The following is a 12,500-nucleotide window of genomic DNA, read 5'->3' as shown; positions in this document are numbered from 1 at the left end:
TTAAGGCAGGTGGTATTTCTTCTGATAAGACCTAATGGAAGGTACTACTTCGAAATATTTCGCTAGGTTTAAGGTGCTTTTGTTCGTAAATTTACAACATCTTACATTTATTGATGACGACTTGGCATGGATTTGGACATTTCTATTTTGTTGATGATTCGGTTTTTCTGTTTGGTCCAGGGTCGGTAGATAGATGAGCAACGTTAAAACCTCGTTCAAATGCACATTTATTTCAATTGCTGGATTAGGATGAAAGTTTTTTTTCTTCTTTTTTTTTCTTTTTTTTTCTTGCCAAGTAATTACCTCTAAAACTTAATATATATATATATATATATATATATATATATATATATATATATATATATATATATATATATATATATATATATATATATATATAATTGGTTTCCTCAATTAAATAATTAATTTCTTCTTCAATGGACTTAACCGATTCAGCCTCAGAGCGATGCAATTCGATTAAATTTTCAGTTCGTTGAATGTTAACAGATTGTGCCACTGCAAAAGAAATGCATGGTTTTGTCTTTTCTTTATCTATCCAAGCATGAAAATTTACTGAATTATTTTGACCGCAAGTAACCGCTAATATAATAAATAAAAGTTTTTCATTTGATCAGGCTTCATTGACGCACTACAAATTCTGAAAAATTAAATAAATTAAATTGATAAGTAAGTTTTGTTTTTGTGGTTTTCATCGAGGGGCTAATAACTGACCGTCGCAGGTGTCCCTTCCTTCGTGCCTCCGGTGCCGCCCCCGGCACACCTGAAACAGCGTGTTCCTGGAAGCAAAGGAACACAGCTTTATCTTTGGCTTATGGAAAGCGTACGGCGCGTTTTTCACGACAGCAAAGTTTCTCCTGTTGAGAGGTTATCTTTACTTGGTCTTGTTGCTTAGAGTGTTCAACATTGGAGATCCTGGTTCCTTAAAAGTGAACATAATGCTTTGAACGAGAATTTTATTACCACAAACATTTAATATTGCCTTGAGATAAATATGCATTCCCTAATGTTTCTCATTCGTCGATTCAATCGTCTTGGGCTCGAACGCCTTTTCAAACTCTCCCACATAAATAGCCAACCATGTGAAGACTTTTTTAGGAAGATGCGGTCTTAAACCAGCACTTAGAGTACTGTAATAAACTTTTCGTTCCTCCAACTTCTACATCGAATTGGTCGATATGAAAGTATAACGGATTTTGAAGCTCAATATTCTAATGAACAGTTGTCCTTGCCCAAGGCCAAGCGAGTTAGATCCATTGGTGTTGTGTCTGTCAGTCTCCGATTTTTCTTTGCCCGGGGACGATGAAATCAAGCTCGAGCTAGGGCGAGCTCGTATTGAAACCCAGCGAATAATGAAAGCCTTGATACCCGACGACGTTCTTTCTGCTTTCGGTCACCAAGCACCGAATGTTCGTCTTTCTATACTTCACCACTGTGACTCAGACGATGACTCAGACGAAAATACTCTGTCCGATAAGCAGAAAAAGGCTTCCACGACTGACACTGAATCGGGCTCGGAAAGTGACGGCATCTTTGAAGATTTGTCAGTGATTGCCCACTGTGTGAAACACCAAGTTGGGAAAAACTGGGCTAGTGAGCCTGTGACGAATATGAAGAATTCTAGGATTTGTCCTCTCAAGACTTCTGACGGCTCCATAACATCAATAAAAAACTCCACGCTGTTGTGACTTCTGAGGAAAAGCTCTGAGAAGCGGAGTAGTAACCGATTATAACGGGTGAGGGTCCAGGGCCGACGAGTAAGACTACGTGAGTCGCCATAAACCAATGCAGAGGTCGGTGTGGAGTTGGAATGGTGTATCGGTGAATAGTCCGTATAAAGACCGATTGGAAGGGGAAAGAGAGTACTAGTCGGGCGGTACATACAGTTTGGCTACTTATCTGGGCGAAGATGCCACTCTGTTGACATGCAAAATATGGCGATGCCGTTCCCTGACAACATAAGAATTCTGTTCCAGTGGTTCCAGCTGAATGGTGGTCTTACATTAGCTGCAACATTAATAGACTAGAGTTACTGTAACTCCAGCCTGTATATCATGCATTCAGCAGAACCCGTTTCAATGAAAATCGGCACCAACATTGTCTTATGCTTTGACTCAGATGTCTTCACAAAGGTGAACGCATTTATCCAGAAGAAAGGGTTATATCATTTTGATGTCTCGTCAGCATCCTAATCATTTTGTTAAAAATGGCACCTCAACTCAAAACTGACCTCAAGACCATAACGAACACCATCGCCATGTTCTGTGTGTCAACAGAAGGAATTTTGTTTAACATTTTTCAGAGGTAGTTTTTTTTTTCTCCCCTCCTCCTCTCCACTCTGTGATATTTTAATACAAAAACATATAAATCTTACAACGTTATACATTATCATATCACCTAAACTTCAAAAAAAAAAAAAAATTATTATATACTAGTCATTGCATTAGTGTATATGAATGCAGACTACCATTTAGCTTTTTTCTTGCTAAATACCTATTACTCCCCCCATTCCAAGGCGTCCTTCCCCCTCTAGGAAACGTTCTTTCCGTGGCATTTTACTTTCGTATTTTAAAATTTAGACTCTTCAGTTTTCACTCAGGCGAATTCAAATTTTAAAGGTGGTCTTCCAAAAGGTTTACTCTTACAACATTAATATTTTTAACACAAAAAAAACTATTTGCTCTCCCGTAGACTGGGCGTCCTCCATCCACAAGAAACCCATTCTTGTGGTGGCACTTTTTTCATTCTTTTTTTCTTTTTTTTCAGCCCTTTTTACGACCAACCTTAATCAACAAAAAAACCAAAATACAACAAACCCTTCAACAAAAAATCAAAAATAACCTTAATACCGACGTGCATGAGGGCACAGAACTGAACAGAATCTTGAACCATGTCTCCTACGGACGAGGAGGCCACCCACGGCGGGGCTGGTCCTTCCAGCTCATGTGCGTCTGCCCCTGGTGCCCCATTTGCTTGAGTTCTTGAAAAAATTTTATGAGTTTTGAATGGATTCCGAGATCTAGGGCAGCGAAAGCAATGATTACCATTGGAAATCTTGTTATGCTCAGTAGAAGACCTAGTAGTAGAAGATCTAGTGTTTTTACTTGTGCTAACTGAGCTTAGCTTGATTTAGTGAAGCTTATTTGTCCAGTTCCATAGGGTTTTCATTTGAGCTGTGGTTATCGAGATGATTACTGATATGTATCAATAAATATCTGAGAACCTAATCATTTTTTTTTAGTTGGTTGCTTTGCTTAGTACTTTTTACTAATAACTCAGTAGCAACGGTTTTTCTGACTGTTGCTTTACAGTTTCCTCTTCAAATACCTAAAGGCCTGGGTTTACTACCAAGAAATTTGGATTCTAAGTACATTCGGGAAAAAGGGATCTGTGTTTCTTCCGAATCCTTTCGTGTCAAAGCAGCAGATTCCTTTTTTTTTTTAGTGCAATTAAGAATCCGAGATCCAAGGGTGCGTCTTGGCACAACCACTAAACAGAAAAGCAGGTATGATAAAAGGGAAAGGGACGTGTGAAGACGTGATAAAAGGCAACTTTTACCGCTTGGTCAAGCCACATTGAAAAGGACTGCGAAGCGTGACGTCAAATCTTGAGTGGGAAATTCAAATAACGATGAAATGTGGATATGTAGACACGTTTTTTGGAAGTTTAGCCAATTGCTTTGGCCTAAAATATTTGTCGTAAATCCTACTAATCCACCAGAACATTTTCACGTCGAAATAATGCTAGGAATATTGACAATAAGTTGTTAGGTACTGCCAAAAACCACGCTTTATTGTACTTTGTATTTCGCACCTTGCTTGTTACGTCATCACCGTGAAGCCCTATGCCATATAGCCTAAAAACTATGTTTCGGATTTTTTTTTAAACTTCGGGATTTTTTTTTGAAGAACAATCAGAATTTTATTTTTTAGCAGGTGACAACGCTGCATGTGTAATAGGAAAAAGTGACACCATCAGAGCCATCGTAGGGTTACCTAGTTTTTGCATAGATATCAACAACTTGCAGTGCTCCCTTCTTTTTCTTCAGGTACATATCAGTTGTTTTCAGTCTTGGGGGTTCTTTTCCTTGCCAAATAAACCCGTAAATGATTTTTTCCAAGTTTTAAAAGATCGCTTTTGAAGGTGCTGCAATATTCGACAGATACCGAATAACAGGCAAGCTTCATATATTTACACATTGCGCCCTTTGGAATATGCCTCCGGCGTGCCTCCGTGCCTCATGCCTCCAGGTGCCCCTTCAAAATGCCCAGTTGTTAACCCCTCGGTTTTCATTTCCTGCCTTGAATCTTCAAAAAGACTTAAGCACATCAAAGAAAAGAAATACATTTTATTAAAATGCAAATCCGACATTTAACGGATTCAGTTTTTTCTTTTGGTTTTACCAAAGCACGGTGCCTTATTTTAGCCTATGCATTCACGACTGAAATTTGACGTTCTTAGCGCGGGAAATATAGAGCATGAATTATACAAGACTACAAAAGAGGAGATACTCTAAAAATAGAAGAAGAAAAGAACCCACGTTACAAAAGCAAAAGATGAACTAAAGAAAAGAATAATAGATACGAAACCAATTTAGTTAAAAAAAAGAAAAGAAGGAAATTTGATTAGACCCCAACATGCAGATACATACCATTATGTAACAGTAGATACATAATGTATTACATCATAATAATTATGGTAATGAGGAGCAAAGAAATAGTTACCCTTGTCAAAACTAACTGAAATAAAAAAAAAAAAAAAAAAAAAAAAAAAAAAAAAAAACGAAGTTCAAAATAATAGGCACATAAATAAAATCTGCTTTTTATTCCAATTCCAAATGAAGAAAATACCATAAGAAATATTTACATAATTACAGAAAAAATTAGAAAAACCCCAACCCCCATAAAAGGTATGACCATGATGAAAATTAAACGACGAAACTCAAAAGGGATAAAAATCACGAACTTTTAAAGAAATACGCTCAAGTATAAGAGATTATATTATTCTCTGAATTAGGGCTTTATTAACAAACCTACTTATTTTTTTTTCATGACATGGATATTTGTAGATTTCAAGATATTAGTACGTAGCACATTTCTATCCCGTAATATCTCCTGTCAAAGATTTTAACTCCTCACATGCTCACAGAAACTAGTACAGGTTGTTGGCAATAACACCGTATATCGGACAGGTATATGCATCTAAAGGTTTATTTTTTTTTTAGACAGCTTTTTCATCCTGTGTATTGGTAGATCCTATGCATGGAACTCTATCCAATTTTCACTACTGATTGACGTTTGTAATAAATAAAACAACAGATTTAAAAATAATTTAAATTAAATTTCCCTCAGTGATTACCTTTCCTTGAACTCCACAACTCTGCCAAAAACTGGACGTTCCGTCAATAAGTCTGTTGGCCCATGCTTCTCGAGAAGAGACTGTCAGATTTTTCACACAAACTGACCAGTCTGTAATAAGGCCAGTTGACTGCTGCCGAATCTTGGCACGGTTACGGTCAGGTCGTCTGTGTATAAATCCAGGCTTACGAACAAGCTTCCCTAATATAAAAAGAAAAATGAATTTAAAGTAATCAATTCCTGGCATTCTATTATTGCCGTTGGTACCCTAAGGTTACCACTTGGAGAAAGAAGAAAGTATATAGGTCGGGTCGCGCAGAAAAATGGTCCCTACATTTGCCCAATGTGCGTGGGTATCAGAGAGAACCTTTCAAATTCTTTAGGGGAGAATTTAAGGAAATAACTGAATTAAGCAAATTTAAGCAAAAATTGATATACGTATTTAAAGAAACAACTTTTAGGAGAATGCTATATTAACAATAATAATTGATAAGAATGATTTTCTTGTGGAAAAATGATTTTCGAGAGATTTGTAAGCTGAGAAATTCCTGAGCCATAGAAGTATTTTCTTTTCATTTACGCATTTAAGTATGGGATAGTAAATGGTGTAACTATTTGGTTGATGTTTTTTTTTTTGTTACGGCTTCGGTAAAAATAGATTATTGCTATTATTATGATTTACTTTTGCAGAAAGTGAATTAGAAGAGAAACAAAAATACTTATTTACTTCTTGACTTGTGGGTTATGTATCCGCTAATAAAGCATATTTCTCCATGTGCATAGTTTTATTGGTTCTATACCCCCCTCCCCCGCGGATTACGCCCTGGAAAATTACCTCTAGCAGAAAATCCACCCGGCGGCAATTCTTCCCAAAAGTAAAATTGAGCAGCCAAAGGGAAAGCATGACGAATAAAAATAATGAAGAACAGAAGAGATTTTAGAATATTCTACGTATTTTTCAAAATATATGCAGAATATGTGCTGTAAAATATCCTATAGTGCTTATTTGTAAATTTTTAATTCTTTTAATTTTATTTCGTGTTTTGGGAGGTTGAGTTATCATAGCAGGATTACCGTATGATGGAAGTACAAAGATAACAGGCTGGGACTAAGAAGCACAAGTAATTACTTGAGATGGACTCGGTCTGGTACCAAATCTATAGTAGGCTACATTCAATTCTTGTGATCGAGAAGGCGTCCACTAAGCTTACATAATAAGGTTTTCCCGTATGAAGTATCTATAACAGTTTTTTTTTTAAATGTAATTAAAACAAAATGGATTCGAACTTCAAGTCAGAACAAAGTACATTTAATTCAATAATATGGACAAGTTAGAACTAAGAAAACTTAAGATAGACAGAACCATAAATTTTTTGGAATATAGGTAAAAAATTCGAAATCTCTTCTTTTCTTCATCCTTTTTATTTGTCTTAATTTCCCTTCGGCAGCTCAATTGAACATGTGGGGAAAATTTTCCGGGGGGTAATTGTCCGCGAGGGAATTATCAAGGGGGGAAATTTCGCGGGGTGGAATTACCTGAGGAGAATTGTATCTCGGGGGGGGGGGGGATTTTCCCATTGGAATTGCCTGGGGGGATAGGGTAATTTTCCGTGGGGGAGATTTTTCACAGGAGGGAGGGGGGGGCGATTGGACAGACACCCGTTCTATTAGGCATACAACATTTGTAACATAAGTTTATTTTACTTCAAGGATTTATAAACCTATCTTCGCTTCTAATGCATCATTATTGAATACAAAGGAATACAAAGGGAATATTTTAAGAGAGTTTTTCGGGTCCATAAATCAACTCACAGTGTTGTACTGGAGGAGGATTTGGGACTAAGTAGGTTAAGAAAAGATAGGTTAATAAGAATGGTGAAGTTTTGGATAAAAATTTTAAGATAAGCTAGCTAAAGAAACGTATTTTAGCTTGTTGGAGGATAAGATACAAGTAGAGTGGCCGCAGGAAATTAAGAAAATTTTAGACGAAGCAAGATATTCGTATTTTTGTAATGAAGGTAAGGGATGGAATTCAGATGCAGTGGTTGACAAGGAAAAAAAAGGTTACACGAGCAAGGAATACAGCAGTGGCAGGCTCGTAAGGAGGCCTTGGGATCTCTGAGTCTGTATAGTATGGTGAAAAACACGTGGGGGGGGGGAGGAAAAAGTTTATTTTAAGTTGGGGTTGAAAGGGGAAGAAATAAAATGGTTTTTGAATTTAAGGGGAGGGTCCATTGATATTGGGGAAATAGAGAGGATATATAGGGGTTATAGTGTTAACGCATTCCTTTGTCCGGTGTGTGGGGAAGATGAAGAGGACATTTCATTTTTTGGGGAATTGTAAGGAAATGGCAGATCTGAGAAATGATTGTTTTTCGTCAGTGTTGACAGATAGATGGTGGGTGGAAGGGATTGTAGGATCACGAGTTAAAATGACATTAAGGAATCTGGCTAAGTATGTTGATGAAGGGCTGATACATCGTGAAAGATGTATCTCTTTATTAATATTTTCGTGAAGATTCATATATAAGTAAGTTTTTCTTTTTAATTTATTTGTGTTTTTTGTTGGTTTTGTTATGTTCATGTTCTGTGTTTTTTTTCCTATGTCCCGACAGCTTTTTTTGGAATTAATTAAAAAAACTTTTTCCAAAAAATGAGTTTTTCAAAGAAAAGTAAAGAACTCCATTAAACCAAAAATGAGCAAAAATAAAATAAAATAATTTACCAAGCGTGAAACTACCACAAATCATCATCGATAAATTAATGGAACCCAAAAAGAACAGAAATTATGACAAATAGTTGATTAAGACTCAATACAAGCAGAAATCAATTTAGTTAGGGCTCAAAACTATCCCATTATCTCAAGACCAAGACACAATTTTCACCTCACAGAAAATATATAAACGTTATGACTTTTATAACTTTAATAAATCAAATAATATTAACATTTTGATTATTAAATATCAGTATATGTAGCCTATATTAAACTGACAATTCACATTCATTTGTATTTTCTTCAGTAAAGTGCAAATTATGTTCTGGCCTTGGGAAGGCATAGGGGTTTTGAACTCTATGCCTTCAATTACGTTAACTTTCAACTACGTTAAACAAAACTGCTATCTCAAAATGTTGATTGGATGTGTTTGGGGAAATGGTGGGTGTGAGAGGGGGGTTAATTGCCCTTCAATCACTTTCGACTATTAAAAAGGGCACTAGCCCTTTCAATTTCCAATCAAATGAGCCCTTTCAAAGTTTCTACGAAAAAACTTTCTATAAAACCCGTATATACCCCGTGGGCATAACTTACAACCTCCGCCCTGAGGGTTGTGGGGGGGAGGGAGGAGGGTTGTCATCCTCAAAGACACACTTTCCAGATCTTCTAACTACGATAAACAAAAGTAAAATCTCAAAATGTTGATTGGATTTGTTTGGGGAAATGGTGGCTGTGAGAGGGGGTTAATTGCTCTTCAATCACTTTCGACTATTAAAAAAGGCTTTACCCGTTTCAATCTCAAATCGAATGAGCCCTTTTTGAAGTTTCTACGAAAAAACTTTTTATAAAAGCCTTATATGCCCCCTGGGCATAACTTACAACCCTTGCCCTGGGGGCTGTGGGGTGGGGAGGGGGTCGTCATCCGCAAAGACATAATTTCCAGAACTTTCAACTACATAGAAAAAAATGGCTATCTCAAAATTTTGATTGTATGTGTTTGGGGAAATGGTGAGCGTGAGAGGGGATTAGTTGCCCTTCAAATTCATTGGCGAGTACATGACAAATAAAACACATTATTCCGAAATATATATATTGTTTCACTAAAATTCAAATAACACACTGTCCATTAAGGAGCTTGAAGGGGCAGAAGTCCGGCTTTGACCAGTGGTTAAATCTTTTATTTTCACTTTTGCCTTGATTTTAAATTAAAATTTTGAATAAGAAGTTCGTTGCACTTCTTATTATTCATAGTAGTTTCCATTCTTTTGAAGTTTGACTAACTAAATACCTTTATTTCTGTTTTTTTTTTTGGTTCTTCATATAGTTATTTGCTTTTCTTTAAAAATCCTATTTTTGGAAAACATTTTCAATTTATTGCGCAACATCGCACCTCTAGTCACGTAGGTTGGGTTGCTAGGTTGCTTGATTCAATTTTACAATAACATCGCGACGCCAGCTTCATCATCTTTCAATTCTAGCAATAGTCCGCGGTGATTATAATAAATACTCCCCTTTACATAGTAATGACATATTTCAGTTTGTCTGTTTACTTTTTTGGCTTAACAGTATAGTCCAAGGTACTATTTCTATGGGGCCCCCGTACCAAACAGGTTTTTCTGGTAATTCTATTTTACTGGTCATTACACTCTTTCTTTGTCAAGGGATTTACGCAATTTCAAAGTTCAATGTCTTTTTTTAGTGATAAATCAAAACCTGCATGTCTTGTTTCGCTGCTATGCAATTATTTTTTGTATATATTCAGGTTTCAAATTAGATTCTTCAACAGTTCTGAATAGTTTATTCAACTTAACACTAGTGACATTTTTTGTAAACATTTACATAGAAATGGATAATTCTAAGCAATTTCTGGTGAGTAAAAATTTTATCATTATTATAATAAAAAGAAATTGTCTTGTCAGTAAGTTAAGGAAGAAATTCTTACCTTGCACTAGAACTAAGGGTACTTATGCACTTAGAAACCTACTGTTTTTAGGAACTGAAACCTTTACATAGTTCCCTTATAGGCTGAAATTTACGGTGCGATTTTTATCAAGATCAGTGGGCCTTTTTAGAGATGTTTTTGAAAAAAGTGCTTAGCTTTCGATCGGTAATTTGGGATTAGAATAAAATGTTGATTCTTTTAATGTATTGTTACAAAAGCTTCCTTTTTATCAAGATCAGCGGCTTTTTTTAGGGATGTTTTTGAAAATACTTCCAGGCCAGTCTGCATTTACGGTGTGATTTTTATCATGATCAGTTAACCTTTTTAGGGATGTTTTTGAAAAAGTGCTTAGCTCTCGATCGGTAATTTGGGGTTAGAATAAAATGTTAATTCTTTTAATGTATTAATTGTTACAAAAGCTTCCTTTTTAGAGTTTCGGTTTGTTCCTTACCTATAGTTCGCTATCATGTACTGCTGGAAAATATATTTCGGTGATATTTTTAGATCATAGTAGCCTAATGATGCTTTTAGTGTATAGAAGAAGAACCAAAACAATTTAGAATCTATTACGACTTCTTTCGTCTTCGATAAGTGCGTGGATAAAAATTCTAATTGGCATTTTTTGTTTTTAATTCACAAAATGGTTGGTTTAAGTTTTCTTTTACAAGATACTCAAGCAGGAAGGATGAGGTACATAGACAGGGAGTAGGGCTCGCCTAATGATGCTTTTAGTCTTTAGAAGAAGAACCAAAACAATTTAGAATCTATTACGACTTCTTCCGTCTTCGATAAGTGCGTGGATAAAAATTCTAATTGACATTTTTTGTTTTTAATTCACAAAATGGTTGGGTTAAGTTTTCTTTTACAAGATACTCAGACAGGAAGGATGGGGTACATAGACAGGGAGTAGGGCTCGCCTAATGATGCTTTTAGTCTTTAGAAGAAGAACCAAAACAATTTAGAATCTATGCTGCTTACATTAGTTTAAGAACTGAAAATCATTCTAAGAAATATAAATTTGTAACAATGAATCTTTTATTTTGATAATAACGGAAAATATAAATATTTATTTAATTGAAAAAAAAAGATATTTTACACTACTTTAAATGCCTAACATAAACTGAATTATTTTCCAAACCCAAAATGCATTTTTTTTTTCATGCTAAATTTTACCCTTTTTTTTTCAAGGAAGCGGATACGTGCAATAACCCCCCTTCTGACAAGAAAGCAAGATATAGCGAAGGTGTAATAATTCAAGCTGCAAGACCTTCAATTATCAAATATGCCGGTAGAATTAAAAGCGATCTGAACCATTCATCGAGCACCCAGCTTATAGTGACACAGCCTTCTAACCCCAGTGTTAGCTCCATAAAGTTGAGAGGAAGTTGAAGAGAGACTGGACTGCTTCATATAATACCTCAGCTCAGCCTACTAAAGATTGTGAGCTTGACCCCCTTCAAGTTTTGCCAAGGAGTTCAGATATAGAAGCCCAGTCAGAATTTGTAAGTATACACATAATTTATTTTTTTTTCTATCCCTATTTTCAAAAATAAGGTAAATTTTCTCAGGCGCATAGCTTTTGAGGAGTAAAACTTAAAATTTGTTTCTAAAAACTATTTCATTAACCAAATTAGTGGTATATAAAGTAATGACTATCACGAATTTATATAACAAAAAAAAAACCTGACCTCTTAACTTATAACAAATATGAATTATAATTAAATATTACAAATATTAATTTTAGACAAAAAACTAAATATTTGAAAAAAAAAAAATGATTTGCTATTTAAAAGTTGGACACCACTATTAAACTGGTATTTTGGCACTAAACCATTTTCGTGCATCTGCTCCTTATCAGATATCCCATAGCTTTTTAATCTGCTGTTAATTCTAAGTGGGCTTCTTGCAAAGTGGGCTTTAAATAACAGGATGTCGATCTTCAATAAGCACTTAGCCCAGGAAAAAAGGTTTTTTAATAATTTTCAAATATGTCTTCACAGCGTTGACAAGAAATATTATTTGGGGCGAGCTAATTTCATTGAAACACTTACGTGTTTTTAAGATAGACTTTGTGACTGCTATATTTAAACAGTGTTGAGAAGTTCGATACTCTCACCGCGGAAGGGTATTGATCCTCCTACCTCAAAGGAAGCGCTCGGGTCCAAGGGTCCTCCCCGGGAGGGGTTTGGGGGAGGGGGGGGGCTCTAAAAAGGACCATCCAACATTTTAATTGACAAATTTTTTTGACTAAAAAAAAATGGTTATTTTACATAAAAAATAAAAAACTTTTTTTCTACAGATTAAAAATATAGCACCACCAGCGACACCATTGAGTGATGAAGTGAAACACTTAGGTGTTTTCGAGAAAGAATTTGAGGCTGTTCTATTTGAACAGTGTTGTGAAGTCCGATACCCCCAACTCGAAAGGGTATCGATCCTCCTACCTCGAAGGAAGCTCCCGGTTCCCAAG

The 12,500-nt window shown here is 35.7% G+C and overlaps 1 protein-coding gene across 1 annotated transcript in view; it reads right to left on the bottom strand.

The window, feature by feature from the left end:
* The window catches only part of LOC148951294 (E3 ubiquitin-protein ligase HERC2-like), a 299,149-nt gene that overhangs the window by 136,864 nt on the left and 149,785 nt on the right, over positions 1-12,500 (bottom strand). Inside the window, 1 exon segment of the mRNA XM_089091055.1 lies at positions 5,377-5,576. Coding sequence (XP_088947181.1) covers positions 5,377-5,576 — 200 coding nt within the window.

This window comes from Artemia sp. Qi Xiang Cuo, chromosome 6, assembly GCF_049724085.1.
Source record: "Artemia sp. Qi Xiang Cuo chromosome 6, ASM4972408v1, whole genome shotgun sequence".
Taxonomy (NCBI): domain Eukaryota; kingdom Metazoa; phylum Arthropoda; class Branchiopoda; order Anostraca; family Artemiidae; genus Artemia; species Artemia sp. Qi Xiang Cuo.
This window is presented reverse-complemented; position numbering and strand designations above follow the sequence as displayed.